Source organism: Zootoca vivipara, chromosome 17, assembly GCF_963506605.1.
Source record: "Zootoca vivipara chromosome 17, rZooViv1.1, whole genome shotgun sequence".
In the NCBI taxonomy this organism is placed as follows: domain Eukaryota; kingdom Metazoa; phylum Chordata; class Lepidosauria; order Squamata; family Lacertidae; genus Zootoca; species Zootoca vivipara.
In genome coordinates this window covers 19026665-19049013 of record NC_083292.1, presented here as the reverse complement: position 1 = coordinate 19049013, position 22349 = coordinate 19026665, and the positions used below count along the sequence as shown (strand labels likewise).

Genomic DNA, 22349 nt, shown 5'->3' with positions numbered 1-22349 from the left:
CTATTTTCACAGGGGAAATGTTGGAGTCCTGTGACCCCGATGCCAAGGAGATAAGTAACTTTACAACCTTTAGAAGACATCTGAAGGCAGCTCTGTACAGGGAAGTTTTTTAATGTTTAATGTTAATGTATTTAATGTTGGAAGCCGCCCAGAGTGGCCGGGGCAACCCAGTCAGATTTACAGTAAATTTATTGTTGTTATTACTGTGGAATAGGACATTCCTATTTTCATCAGAGAAAAACTGGAAGCTAGGCTCACCTTTTTTGAGAAGGGAAATGCAGGATCCGCCACACAGGGTGTGGTTTTCCCACCCCTCTAACCTGCCACCCGGGGCACATGCTCCTTCTCGTGACACCCACATACCCCCAATCTGCTTCTGGCCACTGGTGAGAGGGTTAGTCACCACTGACAAGCAGATTTGCAGAACCACCCTGCCTGCAGTTTCTCAAAAAGATGTACATGACAACATTATATTTCCAGCCACAAGGCCAAGAGATGAAATAAACGAGGAAGAGCTCCTTTACAGGAAGAAGAAATGTTATACAACCGTGTGCTGAGGAGAAAACACACAAAGGAATAACGATTTTGGAGCTCAACAGGTAGAAGACGGCGAAGTCTGCTCCAGAGAGCTACTTTTCTGCCAATTAGAGCTGTTCTACACACCCCCTGCTTGAGAACATGATGCACAGGCAGCAAAAGGAGACTATCAATGCTCGCCCGTGTGGTCTAATAGCAGGACGGTGCACAGGGGCTCAATACATTGCAGTCTTTTGTAAACACTTATTAAGAGACTCATCTTCCTCTGCGGGTCAGTTCCCTAAATGAAATGACTTCTCCTTCCCCCCCCTTTTTTTTGCTAAGGAAAACGTAAGATGCATTAGTCACCAAACGTTGGAGCCGCAAAGAATACAGCATCAAACAATAAGCATTTATCAATATTTATGTGTCGAGCATCATTTTTCTACACAACTGTCCCCCCTCAAGGAGTGTTCTTTTCCTCTTATTTTTCAAATGAAATGACACAAGAGGCCGGGGGGGGGTGTTGTTAAGCGGTATAATCAGTGAACAGAGTAAGCTATGAACGTTTGCTAGGTGGGGGCGATGCATGAATCTGCCCCCCCCCCCGGCTCCTCATACCACTGCAGCTGAAGACGTGGAGAAGCCATCGATGGGAGATTGCAGCGAAGCCCTGAGACACCACACATCTCATCTTCGGCAGATTGAGGTATCTGACCACAATGCCGAGGCGAGTGCTGACCCTTCGGCAAAATGAGGCCTGTTGTACGGGCAGGGTCCCTTCTTTACCCAGTAGGTCACTGCAGAGACCATCTCCCGCAAGTTCCAAAGAGATCAGAAGCCCACTTCACTAAAACTCACAAGCAGGGCTTTCAGCTGTGAAACGGCATCCCTGTCGGGATACAATGGGCACCTGCTACCGCCACTTTCCTGGCAACAAGTAAAGAAATGTCTGTTCCGACAGGCTTTCCCAGCTGGATAAATAGGTCTCTGCTACCGTTATGAGTATCTACTTTTTACACTTATCTGCTGTCATTTCCTAAGTTTTTTTTAAAAAAACTGTTTTTATTGCATTTTGGACACTGCCTTGAGAAATGTGGGTGGAAGGTGATAAATAAATGATGGTGGCAATATAGGAGACAAGAACTCTGACGTTTCTTCAACAAAGCATCAAAATGAGACCAAGGAGCTGCACCCGTATTGCTAGTCCTGCCCACAGCTGGCCTAGGCTCCGCCCATTGCCCGTAACAACTTAGGGTCACTTGACCATGTATACTCCCCCCCCCCCAGAACAATCCAGTACTGTTACAGGTACCACATGATACTCGTTCCCCATTGGTAGGAAACTGACCTTTCAGCTTGGCTTCATCCACACTTTGGAACTCCCTGCCTATTGATATCTTTCCAGTACCTACTAAATACATTTTTTGTTTCAACGAGCCTACCCAGATATGTAGAATGATAATGTGTGTTTTAATCTGTTTTTTCGCTTATCACTGATTTCTTTTTTGAAAGTTTAAAGTTGCTGTCTTTTAAGTGTCTTTTAAGTGTATTTATGGATAATTTAATTATTCTTTTTGTAAACCACTTTGAAGCTGTTGAGTTTGTTTGTTTGTTTTTTGTTTCTCTTACAGTCGAGCAGTATATAAATTTTATGAAAAATAAAATAGCCATCCATGCCACCGTCCTTACCTTGGCTTGGACTGCGTAAGAGGCAAGGAGGACAGATGCCTCTGGGGGACAGGAAATCTTCTCATCCAATATCTGCTTCTTCACCTGAATTTAAAAAAAAAACCAGGAGCTATAACGCAGCTAAGAAAGACAACCTCAGCAGATGGCCACAATGATTCCCTTTTCAAAACGTCTACTCCAGGGGTCGGCAAGGTTTACCTCGCCTGGCCCGGTTCACTCCAGCAGAGATCCCTCCGTGGGCTGGATCGCACACACACCCCAATTTCAGGCATCTGCAATTTTCGGCGTCTGCGCAGACACGATTTCCGGCGCTGCAGAAGCGAGTCCCCGCGCCGTGCTGTGCCGATTTAGCGCAGCGTGCGGGGACTCGCCGAGCTGGCGGCTCGTGGGCCGGTTAAACAACCTCCGTGGGCCGCTTGCAGCCCATGGGCCTCGGGTTGCCGACCCCTGGTCTACTCTATGTATACAAGCAAGTCTGGATCCAACCCCAAATTGATGCTGCCCCCACCCCCCATTTAAACATGCAAAATATTGTTTGGCACAGCGAGGTAAGTCACTGCTCCCATTATACAGAGGGGGAAATGGTGGCTGAGAGGCAGCAACTTAACCCAACATCCCATAGAAACATCCAATCGAAGCAGGAATAGACCAGGCCTTCTTCCCTGATCCAAGCACAACACTGTAGACTAGGACAGGGAAACACAGACTTTTATCTTAGCCTTGGGACTCTCTCCCAAAGCCATGCCACACCCAACACTGGTCCCCTTCCACATCCTTTGTGTGTCACACTGGGATGTGTCCTTCAACTGTAATAATGTATTCTCTCCCTAGATTGGGGGGGGGGGTGTAAAAGCCTCCGACTTCTTATTTATATATTTATTGCATTTATATCCCAGATTTTACTCCAAGGAGCTTAAGAGGGCATACATGGTTCTCCTCTTCCTCCTCATTTATCCCCACGACACCCCTGCAAGGTAGGGTAGTCGGGGAGGCAGTGACCAGCTGAGTGAGGATTTGAACCTTGGTCTCAGGTTGCAGTCGAACCCCGTAACCACTATACCACGCTGGCTTTTGTATGGCTGGATTATGGCTTACTGTGCAAAGCTAAGGTTCACACCCACAGCTCCGCCCACTCTCACCTCTGACCCTGGAATCACGGAATTGGAATTGTAGAGTTGGAAGGGACCCCAAGGGACATATTGCCCAACCCCTGCAATGCATCAGAATTAAACACTTAAGGGCTCCCTTTCAGACGCTGGATTTTCAAACAACAGCTGCCTCCTGGCTGCCGAAATATGCAATGCCTCCATTCCAACTTGAAAGTACTTTTCCCTCACGCTGGGTCAGGCAAACATGAGTCTCCCCTACAAGACACCTACTTGAAGGAAAAATAAGTGTTGAGTGATGTCCTGAACAAGCTCGTCTTCTGCATTCTCTGGGTAAAACTTGGCCAGGAAGTGAAAAGTGACCGGCTCCTCCTTTGGAACATCGTGGTCCAGGACCTGCAGAATTAGATCTCCCTTTTAATCTCTTGGAAGAATGTATGAAAAGCCTGGAGCATCACATTTAGTTGCTTAACACAGAACTGAGCAGACTAAACTTCAGCAACTGTCCAGCAGCACAAAGCATTATGTTGAAGCCTACGATGCAGGGCAAATCCACACATACGTTAACAACAACAACAATAATAATAATAATAATAATAATAATAATAATAATATTTATACCCCGCCCATCTGGCTGGGTTTCCCCAGCCACTGTGGGCAGCTTCCAACAAAATATTAAAATACAATAGTCCTTCGGATATTAAAAGCTTCCCTAAACAGGGCTGCCTTCAGATGTCTCCTAAAAGTCTGGTAATTGTTTTTTTCCTTTGACATCTGGTGGGAGGGTGTTCCACAGGGCAGGCGCCACTACCATGAAGGTCCTCTGCCTGGTTCCCAGTAAATTTGCTTCTGGCAGTGAAAGAACCGCCAGAAGGCCCTCGGCGCTGGACCTGTTTAAATCACGGGACTTCTCTCAAAGAATTAAGAATTTTTACAATTTTTTCAGAGAAACCGGACATCCACCAATAAATAATTCCTCGCTCTTATCTCAGTTTGGCCTAGTTCTTTCTTTTCCACAAAGCTTCTGATACTCGGAGCTTCCCTAGTTAGGAAACCGCAGCATAGCTTAAAGCCCCAGGTCGCTAGTTAAGACATAAGCATTTGCTTGGCACCACACCGCTGCCTTTGACAGATTTTGTAGCAGACAGTGCAAAGCCCCATCAGTCAAAGCAAACACATCCAGCTAGAGGGAACTGTACGCTGAGTAAACACTCTTAATGCACAACATACGTCTGGTCCCAAAATGTCATCCAACTTCAGCTGCCTGGGAGCAGATTAAGGAGAGGAAAGCCATCTCGGAGAAATCTTCCCCAGTGAGAATTAGCCAGTACTAGATGCAGCTCAGATATGCTAGCCTAGTAACACTCAGGCTTACTGTGCAAAAGTTACAGCTGAGCTACAGGAATGAACTCACAGCCACTTGCTACCTAGGAATTGGAGGCAGGAATCTTACGGCAAGTTTACTAAGAAACAGGTCCCCATGGAATCCATGAGAATGTAAGAAGAGCCTGCTGGATCAGGCCAACGGCCCATCTAGTCAAGCATCTTGTTCTCACAGTGGCCAACCAGATACCCATGGGAAACCCACAAGCAGGACCTGAGCACAAGAGAATTCTCCCTTCCTATATTCAGAATCACTGTTGCCTCTGCAAAACCACTTCCGCTGACACGGAGGTGGGGTTGTGGGCTTGGCCCGACAGAACTCTCGCGATGGGGCTGAGATTCAGCCCTCTCGCGAGGGGGGGGAATCCCCGCCACGTCATAAGCAGGCTGGCCAATCGGGTCAGCCGGGGCGGGGCTTCCAGCCATTTAAACTGGGACGGGGCGGGAACGCATCCTCTTTCGCCCCGGATCCCAGAGCGAGAAGTTCACTCCTCTTGTTCTGCCTTCGTTCCTCTTACTTGTTTCGTCGCCTGGCTGCCTTGTTTTTTGTTTGTTCCCTTTAGGTGCTTCATTCCGGAGTTTCGATCTTCCGTCGTCTGCCTCGGGCAGCTCCTGCCTGCACAGCGCCGATCAGCTGGGAAGCGGCGTGCGAGAGCGCACGCCTCCTTTGCCTTCGCTGGGCAGCCGCCGCGTGTACTGAGCCAGCCGCCCGCAGCCCCCGTGAGCGCGCACGCCTCCTCGCCTTCGTTGGACCAGGTCCCCAGCCGCTAGCAGCCGCCGCGTTTAAAGAGCAGAAGTCTCCAGCCGCCCGCAGCCCCCGCGTTTCTCGCGGTGTCCAGGGACCTTTCCTGCGGAGCCTGTTGGAGCGGGGAGCGCCTCCTTCGCCTTAGCAGCGGTAGCGGAGCACTCCTTTGTCGGCCGTGCTGGGGCCAGCAGTGAAAACCGCTGCGTCTTGCCGCTTCGCTCGCCCTGCTCCGCTCCCAGCCCCTGGTCCCTCTCAGCGGTAGCGTAAGGATATACCGGCACTAGCCAGCAGCGCCAAAAGCCTCGAGGGTGCATCGATTGAGGGGTGAGCTAACCCGCGCGCGGGTCAATTGCATGCCTTCACATCCTTTGGGTATAATATTTAAAGAATAGAGCACACCCCCTGGTCGCGGGAGCGGGCTGAGACGGCACAGGGTGCCATTTTAAGAGTGGCCACGTGTCCCGGCTACGGTAGCCATTTTGAGTAGGTCATTTCAAGCGGCCGCCATTTTGAGAGTGGCCACGTGTGCTGGCTGCAGCGGCCATTTTGGGTGGGTCACTTTAGCGGTAAGCTTGGCCGCATACTTTGCTGGCTCCTCTGGTGTTGGTTGCCGATTTGAGCCTTGCTTCCGCGGTGCTTGGTTGGGTTTATAGATTTAATTGCTGGCTTACCCAGAGTTTGGTGGTGCTTCAGTTATCGTTGTTGATTTAGAGTTTGGTGGTGCTTCAGTTATCGTTGTTGATTTAGTGGCTGGGTACTTTGTTGCTCGCAGTTAACAATCAATTAGTGTTTAACCAGCTGGTTTCTACCTGTTTGGCTGTTGATTGTGTCACCTTCCAGTAAGTCATCGGGAATTTGGGTGGATTGCCCTGGGTCTTGGCGTCTACTTTAAGGCAATTTTGGTTGATTGGTATTGGGTTGCTTAACGTCATCAGTGGGATTAATTGGCATAATACTACAATACCCATCTTTCAGTGATATAATACAAATAATTGGCTAGTATTTAATACCCTGTTTGATCAATCAGATTGGCCATAAGGAATTTACCTGCAATTTCCAATTTATTGTTAATTTGTGAGCGCTGTTTGGTACGTGCATTATAATTTGCTATTGCTCCCTGCGTATTCTTTGGCCTAACATTGATCCTTTGCCCTAGCATAGTTTACATTGAAAGTCTATTGCTTTCGGGGGAGTTGGCTCTCGGGCAGGGAGTTACTATACACTGCCGCTTAGTTTGATCCCCTTGATAGCCTGTAAGACCATGGCTGGTCGTAGCCTGCGTAACAAATCTAAGGGTGCAGCCCCCCCAGCCAACACTGACCTCACGGCTGCAGGCCCTGCCCCGGCTTTCAACCCCGAAGCATTGGCCCAGGTGGCTTCTAATTTGCAGAATATCTGTAATCAGCTAGGTCCATTGTGCAGTACTTTGGCCCCATTGTGTGTCTCTCTCGCCTCTGCGAACCGGGCGTCGCAAAATAGTGCTGCCAGCTCCCAGGCCTGTGTCCTCGAGACTCCTCTGGAAAATAGTCAGGCATCTAGCTCCTCTAATCTCTCCCTTCTTAGTTCTCAGTCTAGCAGTGGGGGAGCTCCTGGCCCCTTGCTTACCAGCACGCAGCAGGACGATGGTGCCCGCCCGGGCACATCTGCGTCTTTCACGAATAATTTTTCCCAACTTAGTTCTCAGGCCAGTAGTGTGGATGCTATCAGCGGGTCTGCCGCTTTGTTCCCTAGTCAGCGGCAGGACACGGAAGCACGAGGGGCCACACCGGCCTCCTGCATGTTTAACCCTCATCAGGTCCAGGCTGCAGCTGCCTCCTTCATGCCTAACCCTCTTCAGGTTCAGGTTACAGCGCAGCCTTCTCAGCAGGCTATGGGAGCCTCCTTAATGGCTAACCCGCATCAGATCCAGCCCTTAGTGCAGTCTTCTCAACAGGTTAGTGTTGTCTCGCAGGGTTCATCTTCCTTCATCCATAACTCCCAGCAGGTTGCCAACGTGGCGCAGGCAGCGCAAGCAGGTGCTCACATCTCCCACCAAGGTCCACGTGACTCCTCTCAGGACTTGGGTCGTCCCCCACCGTCCCCCCTCCTGTCTGCTCAGTCTGTTTCAGATCTCCTCAGGTCTCACGCGGCTGCGGGTTCAAGCTCGGCACCAGAGGCCATCGGCCCAGGGCCCGGGCCCGCCAGTGTGGCCCCAGCCACCGAAGAAGGGCATCAAGGCGGGAAGGCGAAGAAGAAGACCGACAAGCGGAAGCGCAGCAGGAAGGATGACTCCGATGACGAATCTGGTACGTCCTCCGACTCAGACGCGGAAATCCCTATGGAGGACTATTGGGGGGTGGCTGAGGACCAGATGGGCCTCCCGGCCTGGGTGCATAGGAGGAGGGCTAGCTCCCATCGGAAGTCCTTTAATGGTACGATAGAGTGTCGGGGAGGTGCTGTGGTTCCTGATGTAAAAGTCTCCACCTGTGCAGACACTGATATAGTGCTGGGGTCCCACCTTTCAAACCGTAAGCGGGAAAAGATACTGAACGGGGATTTCATAGATGTCTTCACTCTCCTGCCCTTGTCGCACATGTTAGGAAAAGGGGAGAAGAGGAAGCAGTATGGCAGGCGCAAGTTTAGAACCCCGCGCGCTGAGCGTACATTTGACAATTGGCATGAGGGCATACATATTTGGGTGGCTGTGATTTCGGCAGCGTACCCCAAGAGGGCCATGCACTTGATGGCTTACATAGCGGATGTCAGGTTGGCCTATTCAATGGCTGGGGAGGCGGCGGCACTAAACTATGATGAAGATTTTCGTAGAAACGCCTCTCAAAACTCAAAGACTCGCTGGGACCAGAGGAATCAGCACTTCTGGAGCAACCACGTGGTCCCCTACGTTGAAAAGAAGCAGGCGGAGCCACAAAAGTCTCTCAGGTTGGAACCCAGGAAGGACCCCCGTCGTAGGGTCTGCTGGGAATTTAACAGGGGCCTTTGTCAGAGGCCCAATTGTAAGTACGCGCATGAGTGCGACAAGTGTCTCGGACAGCACCCTGGGGTATCTTGCTTCAAGGGGAGGCAGCCCTTTCGGGGGGGAAGAGGCGGTGGCTCCAACCAGGGCTCAAGGAACCCTCAAGGAGGTGCGCAAGGACCAGCCCCTGGCCAAAATAGATACTAACACATCCCTAACGATAGCACGCTCCCCCATAAAGCTTTCCCCCCTGCGTTCACTCCTAGACCTCTACCCCAACAGCAGTGCGTCCACCTACATCTGGGAAGGTTTCTCTCAAGGCTTCAGAATCCCGGTGCTTTCCCCGCCTTTGTCGGGTGACCCGCCCAACCAAAAGTCTCTGCGGGAGAGGCCAGACATAGCGGTTAAGAAAATCAATAAGGAAATAGCTGCTGGTCAGGTGGCGGGCCCCTTCGACGCACCACCCATCCCCGGACTCCACATTTCCCCCCTAGGTATCGTCCCAAAAAAGACTCCGGGTGAATTCAGACTCATTCACAACCTCTCTTTCCCTATTGGTAAATCGGTAAACGATGGAATCCCGCAGGAGCTTTGTACCGTGAAATACGCTTCCTTTGACCAAGCCGTTAGGTTGGTAAGACAATTTGGGAAAGGGGCCTTGATGGCCAAATGCGATATAGAGTCGGCCTTTCGCCTTCTGCCAGTGCACCCTCAGGACTTCAAATGGTTGGGCTTCAGGTTTGAGGGGGCGTACTTCATAGACAAAGCCATGCCCATGGGCTGTTCGGTTGCGTGCGCAGCATTTGAGGCTTTCAGCACGTTTCTGGACTGGGCCCTCCGCTTTAGAACAGGTTTAGCGGGCGTCACACATTACTTAGACGACTTTCTCTTCGTGGGAAAGGGAAATAACGCGGACTGCGCAGGCCTTATGCAGGCCTTCGCTGCCCTTACTCAGGAACTTGGGGTGCCCCTGGCGGCCGATAAAACCGAAGGGCCCGTGGTTAGATTAACTTACTTAGGGATAGAGTTGGACACCGTGGCGCAAACATCGCGCTTACCCATGGATAAGCTCACTGCCCTTAAGGAACTAATCTCGCAGCTCATCCTCCTCAAAAAGGTTACCCTTAAACAAATTCAATCCCTGCTTGGCCATCTTAACTTCGCATGCAGGGTCATTTCGCCGGGACGCCCTTTCTGCCGTCGTCTAGCCAGGCTGACCGTGGGTCTCAAGCGGCCATACCATAGAGTCCGCTTGCCCAAGGGGGTAAGAGCCGACCTTGAGGCCTGGCTGACCTTTCTGGACCATTTCAACGGGGTGTCACTTTGGCAGGACAATCTGAGCTTGAGTTCTGATTTCCAGGTGCAGTCGGACGCAGCAGGCTCCCTGGGTTTCGGTGTTTACTTTAAGGGCAGATGGTGCGCTCAGCCCTGGCCAGCAAGTTGGCATGACTCAGACATCACACGTGATCTAACTTTCTTAGAGTTCTTTCCAATAGTCGCCGCGGTGCACTTGTGGGCTGAGGAATTCAGGAACCGCCGGGTCTGCTTTAGGACCGATAACCAGGCGGTGGTTAGTGTCCTTTCACGGCAATCATCCCGTTCCAACAGAGTCTCTGCCCTTCTTCGGGCTTTTGTGCTGCGCAGCTTAGAATTGAACATGCAATTCACAGCAAAGTTCGTTCCAGGGGTAAATAACGATATCGCGGATGCATTGTCTCGTTTCCAGATAGACCGCTTCCGCTCGTTGGCACCGGAGGCACAGCAGTGGCCAGAGCCATTCCCGGAGTCCCTATGGAGCCTTGGGAGCGAGAAATCTTGAAGGGAGTATTTGCATCTGTTGCCCCCTCCACGTTGAGCTCATATAGGCGCGCGTGGAACGAATTTTTAAGTTTCAGACGTAAAGGTCCCGTTCCCGCACCGCTTGACCCCCCTTCAGAAAGGGAGGTCATGCAATATGTGGTTCACCTCAGGGATCTGGGTCGCGCAGCGAAGACACTTAATTTGCACACAGCAGCCATATCATTCTTTTGCAAATCACTATACTCCAGGGACCCCTGTGATAATTTCCATCTTCGCAGGGCCATGGAAGGATGGCGCAGGTTGCAACCGCCGGCTCGCGACTCAAGAAGGCCCATCACGTTTGATCTGCTGTGTCAAATTCACGCCCACCTGCGCGCCCTCTGCTGGTCCGACTATGAATCTAGTCTCTTTGCAGCAGCCTTTTCCTTAGCATTTTTCGGAGCCCTAAGGGTCGGAGAAGTAGTGTGCGAAGACCACCCCAATGGTCTCTCCCGGGGGATCAGGATGCAGGATGTGTCTTTGTCCAATTCCTTAGCAGTCGTGCAAATTCGACGATCAAAGACTGACCAGCGGGGAATGGGTGCCACCATTCGCCTACCAGCAACTGGCAGTCACGGCCCATGTCCGGTGCTAGACCTAAGGCGTTTCCTTTCCCTGAGGCCAGCTGGCACTGACCCTCTGTTGGTTCACGAAGACAAGTCCAAACTCACGCGTGCTCAGTTCACTCGGGTTCTACGTAAAGCCATAGCAGCTTGTGGCCTGGAGCCCAGCCAATTCTCTGCCCATTCCTTTCGTATTGGGGCAGCCACCTCCGCTATGCACATGGGTTTGTCGTCTGAAAGGATTCAGGAGCTGGGGAGGTGGAAATCGAACGCTTACAAGGGCTACTTGCGCCCCACCCCTTAGCCTTCTCCCCAAACTGATCCCTGCCTGTCATTTTCCTTTTTCAGGTGGGCACCACATCTCGGTGTGGATAGCGGGTCACAGCATCATCCATTGGGCCCAGAAAAGGGCAGTTGAAACGGGTCTGGGGAACGGTCTGGGCCTCCCAGAAAGTGTGAAAGTTTCGTGGATCTCCCGGAGGGGGATGCGTTGGAGCGAACTCTTACCAGCAATCCAAGCCAGGGCTGCCTCAGTTGGGCCTCCCCACGCGCTGGTCATACAGCTGGGGGAGAATGATTTGGCGTACAGGAACGCCGTGGACTTGAAATTGAGCATTTTTGAGGACTTTGATAAGTTGCTGGCTTCCTTCCCTGGGATGACGCTGCTGTGGTCCTGCCTGTTGCAGAGGCGTGTTTGGCGTGACGGGCACTGCCCTAAAGCTTTGAACAAATCCAGGAGGCTTCTGAATTCGGTTGTGATGCGCAGGGTGCTGGACCTTAACGGTCAGATAATTGATCACCCGGAATTGATACGCACTGAAGCAGCCCTTTATCGAGAGGATGGGGTACATTTATCACCACTGGGAAACGATATCTGGTTGGGGGACCTAGTCAGGGGATTGGAGCGTTGGTTGCGGGTGTGAGGGTATTGGCGGCGAGCCTTTGGGGCTCGATTGGCGGTTAGGCATTGGAAATTTGCATAAGAGAATTGGGGGGGCAGATTGCGTCATCCTCTGCCCGCAATTTGGAGATTTAACCCCGTTAAAGGGGTTCCGGGGGCGGTTGCTTTGTCCTGGGCCTACGGAGGTCAGGGCCTGATGGCACCCCCCAACGGTGGCCACAGGAGGTGCCTCAGTGGATTTGCATCATTGGGGCTCCTTTCTGGTGGTTAATTTCTCCCAGACTGTAACACACGGGTTACAGTCGGATATAGTCGGTTAGGTTCCAATGCCTAAGCCAATACCGCTCAACATCCGAAACCAATAAAGTTGTGGCCCATTCGCCCACTTAAATCTAATTCACTGTGTCCTGTGTCTTATGTCTCCGGTGTTTATTTCCTGGGGAGGGAGGGACATTGCTACACAAAACCACTTCCGCTGACACGGAGGTGGGGTTGTGGGCTTGGCCCGACAGAACTCTCGCAATGGGGCTGAGATTCAGCCCTCTCGCGAGGGGGGGGAATCCCCGCCACGTCATAAGCAGGCTGGCCAATCGGGTCAGCCGGGGCAGGGCTTCCAGCCATTTAAACTGGGACGGGGCGGGAACGCATCCTCTTTCGCCCCGGATCCCAGAGCGAGAAGTTCACCCACCCTCCCGCCCTTTAGGCTAGGCAGGTCAGGCAGGTTAGGCCGACGCTGCTGTGGATTTCGGTCGGTCGCCTCGGTTGGCCGGGGGGCCGGGTAGGACTTTTTCCACTTGGGCTAGCCAAACTGGTTTTTTCGCCTACCTCATGGCAATTCGTCACAACTTGGTTTTGCGGTTAGGCATTGGAAATTTGCATAAGAGAATTGGGGGGGGGCAGATTGCGTCATCCTCTGCCCGCAATTTGGAGATTTAACCCCGTTAAAGGGGTTCCGGGGGCGGTTGCTTTGTCCTGGGCCTACGGAGGTCAGGGCCTGATGGCACCCCCCAACGGTGGCCACAGGAGGTGCCTCAGTGGATTTGCATCATTGGGGCTCCTTTCTGGTGGTTAATTTCTCCCAGACTGTAACACACGGGTTACAGTCGGATATAGTCGGTTAGGTTCCAATGCCTAAGCCAATACCGCTCAACATCCGAAACCAATAAAGTTGTGGCCCATTCGCCCACTTAAATCTAATTCACTGTGTCCTGTGTCTTATGTCTCCGGTGTTTATTTCCTGGGGAGGGAGGGACATTGCTACACAACTGTAGAGGCAGAACACAGCCATCCTGGCAAGTAGCCATTGATAGTCTTCTCCTCCATGAATCTGCCTAATCCTCTTTTGAAGTCATCCAAGTTGGTGGCCATCACTGCTCCCTGTAACAGCGAGTTCCTTAGTTTAACTAAGTGCGTTGCAGGAATAATTCCTCCCTTTTCTCTGCCCTGAACCTTCCAACATTCAGCTCCATGACGGTCTGTCCTTACCTTCTTATCCATCTTGAGCCATGCCATTGTGTCTTTGATCATGTATTGCAGGCCAAAGAACCACGTTTCGCGGAGTCCCAGTGTCCTGCACACCAGGTCAAACAGGTCCTTTCCTTTCCACTTGACCTGCAGAAAAGGGAAACAAAAGTTACAGCCTCCTGCTCCCAGACACAAGTTGGCTTTGGAAGATGTGTGGTCGTGTCCATCGCCGCCCCCAGACTGGAAAAAGCAGAAATAAGACCTCCATGGGAGAAGAACAAAAGCAACACAGGGATTGCTTGTTCTGTAACATTTGAAGCAGGGACCTGTGAGTCCTCCAGTTGTTGTGGAAACGAACGCCCACCAGCCCCAGACTGGAGATTATGGGAGTTGGGGATCAAACAAGATCTGGAAGGCTGCAGGTTACCCATCTCTGATTTAGGGGTTTCCAACTGGATTCATGTCTGGTGGGCAAATGCTCCTGCCATCAAGGACGTTGCAGCTGACAATCTCTTGGGTGGCTATGCTCTGTCTCCATGGTTGGAGGAGGAAGCAATGCTTTTGAATTGCTGGAAACCACCGGAGGGGAGAAGGCTTTTGGCCTCGGGTCCTCCTTGAGGGTTCCCCAGAAGAGGAATCTCGGTGGTCAGTGTGGGTGCCAGACTTGATAGGCCATTGCCCCGATCCAGCATCCTCTTCTTATGTACTTATGCAACCCTCAGAAGTTCAGGGGGAGGAGGGAGTGACCTAGGAGAGGGCCTTCTCTGTGGCAACCCTTGTGGAACTCTCAACAGAGGTGCATCTAGAACAGGCATCCCCAAACTGCGGCCCTCCAGATGTTTTGGCCTACAACTCCCATGATCCCTAGCTAACAGGACCAGTGGTCAGGGATCATGGGAACTGTAGTCCAAAACATCTGGAGGGCCGGAGTTTGGGGATGCCTGATCTAGAACCTTCCCTATACAACTTTCAGCAAATGCTGAAGATGCCTCTCTTTACCCCAGCCTTTGACCCCTGAGATGTGTTTTTTCCAGAGCCTACCCTATCCCTCTGATTAATTGGTTTTGACTGTTTTCAATTCTGTACTTTAAATTGTTGTAACCCACTCTGGGACTCGCTAGTAAAAAAATTCAATAAGAACTGCAGCAACTATGGAATTCACTAACAAATTTAATGCTTCACTCAAAAAAGGGGGGTGGGGAAGGAAATAAAAGAATAACCAGTGGTGTACACATCTCAAAATTTAGTTCTCTTCTGCAGGGAAGCAATCAGTTAGTCTTCGTGTTCTGTTGCAACAGCAAATTTAGATTTAAGGCTCTAAATTATGTATCCCATTTCATAAGGATATGTATACTCGTTGGGATCCCTGTGTGCTTTCTACCAGGTTAACTTTGCACATCTTCCACTGAATGGAAGTAGCACATTGTAGGTGTTTGGGAAGACATTTTGAGCATGCAGGGCAGCAAGGGAGAAGGAGATGGGTTATGTAAGCAGAGCAATGCTCATAGAAATATGGAGACAGCTAAAGCAACCTGATCGGGCAGTTACCCTGAGGTTTCACTCTCTCTTTAGAGTTGCAATTGCATTCCCTTCCCGTATATGCATTATTCTTCAGTTAAGCAGTTGGAGGCATTAAAGCATGGGCTTTTTAATGCTGCGGTTATGCAAAAGCAGGTAACAAAATGGAAGTATTAGAAAGGAGGCAGATGACTTTCATACGCAGGGACTGGTTTTGTTATGTATGATTGGGTCCAGGGTACCTGGAAGAGATGCCCCACGTTTGATCCAGGTGCGCTCTACATATTTTATTGCATTTATATCCCATCTCCAAGGAGCTCAAAGTGGCATATATGGTTTTCCCCACCCACCCCTCCTCATTTAATCCCCACAACAGCCCTTTGAGCTAGTTTAGGCTGAGAGTGAGAGACTGGCCCCAACATCACCCAGTGAGCTTCATGGCCGACTGAGGACTTGAACCCTGGTCTCCTAGGTCCTAGTCCAACACTCTAACCACTACACCACCCTGGCTCTATGTTATGGTCTGCCTCCGCTGTCAGTGGTAGCATGCCTCTGAGTATCAGTTGCTGAGAATCACAAATGGGGAGGGAGTGCTGTTGTGTTCAGGGCCTATTTGTGGGCTTCCCATCTGGACATCTGGTTGGCCAGAGAGTTTGGGAGAGGAAGATGCTGCACGGGCCGGGCCTTTGGCTTGACCCAGCAGCGCTCTTCTTGTATTCTTATGAAGGGAAGATACAGACTTCCTTAAAAACCTATTACAGTCATACCTCGGCTCCCGAACACCTTGGAAGTCTAACGTTCTGGCTCCCGAACGATCGAAAACCAAAAGTGAGTGCTCTAGTTTTCAAACATTCTTTTGGAAGCTGAAAGTCTGACGGGGTTTCCACGGCTTCCAATTGGCTGAAGGAGCTTCCTGCAGCCAATCAGAAGCCGAGCTTTGGTTTCCGAATGTTACAGAAGTCAAACGGACTTCTGGAACGGATTCCGTTCAACTTCCAAGGTACGACTGTATTATACTGACATACATCTAGGTAGGACAGAGTTCAGCCTCCCATACCCAGGCTACCATTACAGCAGTTAGGGGATGAGCTACAGACCTAAGAACTAGGATTGCCAAACTCAATAGTGGACAGGACTTCTGTGCCTTTAATTGCCCTGTTCTCTTTTGAGTATGGAAACCTTAGAGAGAAACCAGCAGACCCTTTGCTTGGAAATTAAACAAAGGTTCTGCTGGTTTCTCTTTAAGGTTTCCAGACTCAAAAGAGAGCAGGGCAATTAAAGGCACAGAAGTCCTGTCCACTATTGAGTTTGGCAACCCTACTAAGAACACATGCACCCCTTGGCCTAATTTCACAAGCCCTTCCTTGAGATGTCTGGAAAGAGTCATCCATTTCTCCCTCATCAGCCTAGTGGGTGAGGAGGGAGGGAGAAGGATGTCAAGGGCCAGAAATCAGATGCCTCGTCATCCGCCAATGGAGACCTAAAAAGAGCCCTGCTTGATCTGGTCCAGCATCCTGCTCTCACAGTGGCCAAGCAGATGCCCCAATGGGAAGCCCAAAAGCAGGATTCCAGCACAAGAGCCCTCTCCCCTCCTGCGGTTTCCAGCAACTAGTATTCAGAAACATTGCTGCCTCCAACTGTGGAGGCCGAGGTGATGAATTTGTCATGAATTTGTCTAATTCTCTTTTAAAGCCATCTTGGTCGGCTGGTGGTCATCACCGCCTCCTGTGGCAGCACATTCCATACTTAAACCATGCTCTGTATGAAGAAGTGCCCTCGCCCGCCCACCCCTGACAGGTCAGCACCAAGCGATTGCAGCCCTCATCAGGAAAAGGCCTTTCAAGGAAAAGACCATTCCCTGCAGGGTCCCCGAAAGCAAAGGTTAGTAGGGAGCAAAGAAATTCACCTGGAGTAAGAGAAATCGGAGCAGTCAAAAAAGATGTGGTCTTTCAAATGGCTGCATATCAACAGTACAAAAAGAAAGCTTTGGCTTGGTTTTTTTTATTAAAAAAAAGTGTTACACCAGTAGGAAATAAAGCGAGCGAGATCCTGGTGCTTTTCTACCTCTGGGAATCGATAAAATTGCAGGGAGAGACATATGGCTGCTCTTCTGAAGGGGGGGGTTCCTTCCCACCTTGTCAGTATCTTTCAAGTCTTAGGATCACCGGCATAACATTCAATATTAATCCTCACACAAGGCACAACAGCTCTGCTCCAGCTCGCTCTCCCTTCTCCAGCTGTTATTGCACACTGCCCACTTGTGGCTACTGCTCCCCACTGCATCAAAGAGAGGTTTTAATCCCACTTGCTTTTGCCTTGCACCCCACCCCCCACCCCCGGCACCGGCACCACTAATGTGAATCCACCACCACCACCACCCCAAGCCTTATTTTCTGGTGGAAAATATTCCATTTCATACGTTCGGGATGGAGAGGTTGTTCATTACCAACAATGAACGGATGCCAGCTGCAAGTACAGGATGAGTCGAGCTTGGCCATTTCAAAGTGTTTAGCTTCACTTAGTGATTACAAGAGAAATAAAACTGGACAAATTAAGACTAAGGGATGGTAATACCAGCCCCGTGAAGCAGCCACCATGTGGGTCAACACTGCCTACGACGCCAGGGGGAGGGGAGTATGAATAATGGCTTGCGAACATGTTGGTTTGCTCAGTGGTGTAGGAAGGGAGGCGGGGGCAGTCTGCCCCAGGTGCCATCTCTGAGGGGGCTCGCCCCGTCGCCCCTGGGAGCGGCAGCGTGAGCCGGCACCATCGCACCGCGACAGCCGTGTGCGGAGGATCCTCCACTCGCGGCTGCAGCAGTGGCGGAGGGATCCCACCGCCGTCTGCAAACTGCCGCGTGGTTCATGTGCAGCACTGCTACGTACTGCACACGTGCATGCGCAGTACATAGCAGCGCATGCACCGCACGGTTCTTTGCCCCGCCCCCGACACCCCACACCGGGTGCTGGTTAGCCTTCCTTCCCTCCTGGGTTTGTTGGCATTTGGGGTCACCAATAGCCTTGAGCTCAAAAATATGAGAGTATCATAAGAGCCCTGGTGGATGAGGCCAATGGCTCACCGTACCTAGCATCCTGTTCTCACAGTGGCCAGCCAGATGCCAGTGGAAGAAAAAGGTTAGCAGGACCGAGCACAAGAGCACCTTCTGTGGTCTCCAACAACTAACAGAATCATTGCTGCCTCTGACAGTGGAGCATCCAAAAACGAGCAGTTGGAGGAGTTGGAGGTGAAGAAGGAAAATGCAACAGAAAGACAAGCAAACAGAATAACTGGATTTTACAAATCAATGTTGCCAAGACAGAATAGTGAAATGAGAGCCCTGGAGCGCACAACGCCATGTGGCGAAGCGCCCCGTCCATTCGCTGGAGTGGAAAGTGGCAGCGAAAGGAGGGGCTTGCAGATGCAGGATTCCTGCAGCAACCTTGCCAAGGAAAAGAGGCTTTCATCCACAGATGCAGGGTCTGCACCCTGTGGAATTGGTGTTTTCAAACTCCAGACTACAAACGAGGCGGCAGCCCTCCCTCCCGGAAGCAGCAGCCTGTCTGCAGACTGCAAATGATGTGGGGTGTTATGTAAGCCCGCACAAAGCCAACAGGGAAGTTCTTGGACCATTTTCAGGCATCGTGTTTAGCACATAGGACAGGGATGTGGAAGCAGGGGACACACACACACACACACAGAGAGAGAGAGAGAGAGAGAGAGAGAGAGAGAGAGAGAGAGAGAGAGAGAGAGATGATTTCTAAGTGTGGTTTTAAGATATTGATCGCCGATATTTCATGCCAATGAGCCTTCCGCCCTACTCTGCTCTGCAGTGGCAATTTGGCCCTGCACACATAAACAGGCACTTTGATTGCTGCTGGTGCTATTAGGTTTTTATGCCTCGACTCACAAGTGCCATAACACCAATTTAACGGCTGCTGGGAGAGCCGTAGACTCCGAGACGTACGCGCGAATGGCAACAGGCTCAACAACAAATCCACACTCGACGTCTTTCCGCAATTAGCTTAACTAAGATCAAACTTTACTGGCACTCCTTTGCTCATTCCATATGGTAGGATTCCTTCGCTTGGGTGCTAAAAACCAATTCGGAGAAGCTGAACTATACATTTGAAGTGCATGGTTTTCCCCCAAAGTATCTTGGGAGCTGTCATCTGCTAAGGGTGCTGGGAATTGTAGTTCTGCAATGGGAAACTACAGTTTACTAGGATTATTTTGAAGAAATCGTGTGCTTTAAATGTGTGGCATTTGAGCAGCCTCAGGTGTTTATTCTGATCACTTTTACGTCTACATTCAAGCTGTGTACGCACTGTACCTTTAAAGCACACTCGAAGCGCATCATTTCCCCCAAAGAATTCTGGGCACTGTAGTTTGCTAATGGCTGCTGGGAATTGTAGCTCTAGGAATTCTACAGCCTAGAATTCTTTGAGGGAAACCATGATTAAAGCAATGGTGTGGACGTGACCCGAATCTTTTTGGGGCACCATTTGAGCACACAGTATAGGCAGTGATCACGTCAGTACCTGGAAACCCACAGCCAACACTCTGACTGGGCATTCTGAAGCAGCAAGCAAAATAGAGCCCTTTTTACCATCAAGCATATCTCCTGCCCTTAAGCCCTGTGTGGGGTTTTGTTTCAACCCATTCCTGTTCCTTGTGCTCACTAAGTCAAAGCAGACTTGGCACCCTCCGATCAACATTTGGAAACCAGGGAAGGTTCTAGGTTCAACCCCTGTTATCTCCAGTAGATACCCGTGCCTGAAATCCTGGGGAGCCGCTGCCAGTCAGTGTAGACCATATGGAGTTACATGGACCAATGATCTGACTCAGTTTAAAGCAACTTCCTATATAACTCGGTTTAAACCCATATAGAATCTTTATTTTATGGGAAGGGTGGTAGCGATCATTCAAAATTTGGCAGGCGCCAGGTGCATTTTGTACCTGGCTATTGACCACTTGTGATCAAGTGAAGATGCCCGGGCAATGGCGCCTGACGTCTCCACCATCTGGAAGTGCTTGCATGGGGATCCTTGGATCTTGACTGTTTTCACACACCAGCAACACATCCATTATATTTTATCTGCCCAATCAGAATGAATTTCAGGAACCAAAAAGTCATACAGTATTGAAAAATAAAAATTTCGAGCTGTGTGGCCCCAAAATGGCAACAAGCCATTCCGTTTTAGCAACTGTAAGCCTGATTTACAGCCTAGCTTATATATCTGAGTTTCTAACACCGGTAGTAGCTCAGCGGCTTTGCATGCCGAATGTCCCAGGTTCAATTCCCGACAGGATCTCCAGGTAAGGCTGGGAAAGACCTCTGCCCAGGGAGCTGCTGCCAGCCAGTGTAGACAAGGCTGATCCAGATGAACCAATGGTCTGACTCAGTATAAAGCAGCTTCCTGTATTCCTAACAATCCATTCCACTATTCTTGCTCACAGCAGCTGTGAAATTTAGCACACACATCTGATGAAGGTCACCACTAACTGAAAGACCTCTCCTTCTTTGGAGGTCTTTAAGCAGAGGCTTGACAGGCATATGTCAAGAATGCTTTGATGGTGTTTCCTGCTCGGCAGGGGGTTGGACTGGATGGCCCTTGTGGTCTCATCCAACTCTATGATTCTAAGAAAAGCAAGGCTCCTCATCACAGCTCTTCCCCCGCCATCATCCGGAGTGGTGGCCAGAATGATATAATAAAGCTATATCCCCAAAATAAAAACTGCATTAGAGGCAGAGCCATAATTTATAAAAAGCAAGGGCTGCAATGGCCCGGCTCCCGTCTGGGGGTAATGGGGCTTGGCGGGGGGGCCACACTCTCTCTCCCTCCGCCTCGAGACACCCCAAATTGAGCCAGCAGCTTGAGAATGAATGCTCTCTCCTAGGTGGTCCTGTCATATTCCATTAGCTCTATCTTAACATGGTTTGTTAGATATATTTGCAAGTCTTGCCGGAATACGTGGATAAACTCCGGTTATAAAGAGGGCTAAGTGCCGCAAGCCGGTTATTTTGCAGGGCTGGGATTTATGATCTCAACTAAGTGCAGACCGCCTGCAATTCATCAGCATCTCCTGGTTGTCGTTTTTCTAAAAGTAAACACTTAAAACTCAGCAACCAGCCGACGATGGGAGAAGGGGGGGCCCTAACAGGCTCTTCTTGTTCTCTAGCCAGGATGTCAAGAGTTTGGGGAAGGGGGAGCGGAAATCTATTAACAGGGTGTACATTATTTATTAACCTGCAACAGGAGTCATTTGCACCTGGCAGGCAGCCAAAGCATCACTCCGATAATGCAATTTAATATGGGGACAGTGTCCTTCCTACAAGCGTCGCACCACCGCTCCTCAGGCAATTACAGCCCGCTACGAAGTTATGGCAAATGTTAGGAGAGAGGAGCCCACTTGTGGATAGAGATGAAGTCAGGACGGCATGATGATCCAGCATGGATGTGGCTCCAAATTATTTGGAAGAGCTCAGGGTCATGGGAAAACATCAGAAGCGCCCTATTGGATTTGACCAAAGTCCCTTCTAGGATGGCATCCTGTTCTCGCAGTTGCCAACAAGATGCCTATTGCAAGCCTGCGAGCAGGACCTGAGCACAAAAGCACTCTCTCCCCACTTGCAATGCCAGCAACTGGGGTATAGAGGTGTACTACAGTCGTACCTTGGATCCCGAACGCCTTGGTACTCAGACGTTTTGGCTTCCAAACACCCCAAACCCAGAAGTGAGTGTTCCAGTTTGCGAACGTTCTTTGGAACCCGAACATCCGACGGGGCTTCTGTGGCTTCCAATGGGCTGCAGGAACTTCCTGCAGCCCATCAGAAGCCGCGCTTTGGTTTCTGAACGTTTTGGAAGTCGAACGGACTTCCAGAACGGATTCCGTTCAACTTCCAAGGTCCGCTCTGGCTGCGGACTTTTCGGGGTGCAAACGGCACCCCGGAACGGATCGTGTCCGCAACCAGAGGTACCACTGTACTGAAAGATTTTTGGCAGAAGGTAACTGAAACTATCAACAGAACTGTACGGAACAACCTTACATTTACAGAGCAAAATATCCTTTTGAATTATATACGGTACTGAGAACATGGAACCTTACAAAAGGACAATGTGAATGGACTCTCCGTGCCCTTACCACAGCAAAAAGACTGATACTGAAGAATTGGGAAAATAAAAACGTGGCTCCCTTCTACGATTGGATTGAAGACTGATACAAACTCGCAACATATGAACAAATTGCATATAAACACAGACTTGCCGTGGACAAATTCAATGATATCTGGAATCCATTCTTACAAATACTTTAAAAGGTTAAGATCTGGTGAAGAACAATACCAACTTTGTAAAGTATACAGTTTTGGGTTTCCCCCCTCCCCCCTTTATTTCCCCTTCTACACGGGTGCTGTTTCTCTTTTCTTTTTCTCTCTTTTATTTACGTCTCACCATGTTTGGTGCACATATAATTATGTACTTTTCGAACTTTCAATAAAGGTGTTGCGGGGGGGGGGGATATTGTACACTAAATATTGGAGAGTACATACAAGACCAACAGCCCCAAGAACAGAGAGACAAAACATAGGATGCAACAATGGCAAAGCTTATGGAAACAGGACAGAAAGGAGGTAATTTTTTATACAGCGGCAAAATTTCATAGATTGCAT

At 50.2% G+C, this 22349-nt stretch overlaps 1 protein-coding gene across 6 annotated transcripts in view; it reads right to left on the bottom strand.

Annotated features, from left to right (window-relative positions):
* The window catches only part of NF2 (NF2, moesin-ezrin-radixin like (MERLIN) tumor suppressor), a 105399-nt gene that overhangs the window by 69361 nt on the left and 13689 nt on the right, over positions 1–22349 (bottom strand). For all 6 annotated transcript variants that reach the window (XM_060269675.1, XM_060269676.1, XM_035097615.2 and 3 more), the window contains 3 exons: positions 13184–13309; positions 3588–3710; positions 2209–2292 (listed from right to left, as the gene is read on the bottom strand). In XM_060269675.1, coding sequence (XP_060125658.1) covers positions 2209–2292; positions 3588–3710; positions 13184–13309 — 333 coding nt within the window. The remainder of the gene's footprint in view (positions 1–2208; positions 2293–3587; positions 3711–13183; positions 13310–22349) is intronic.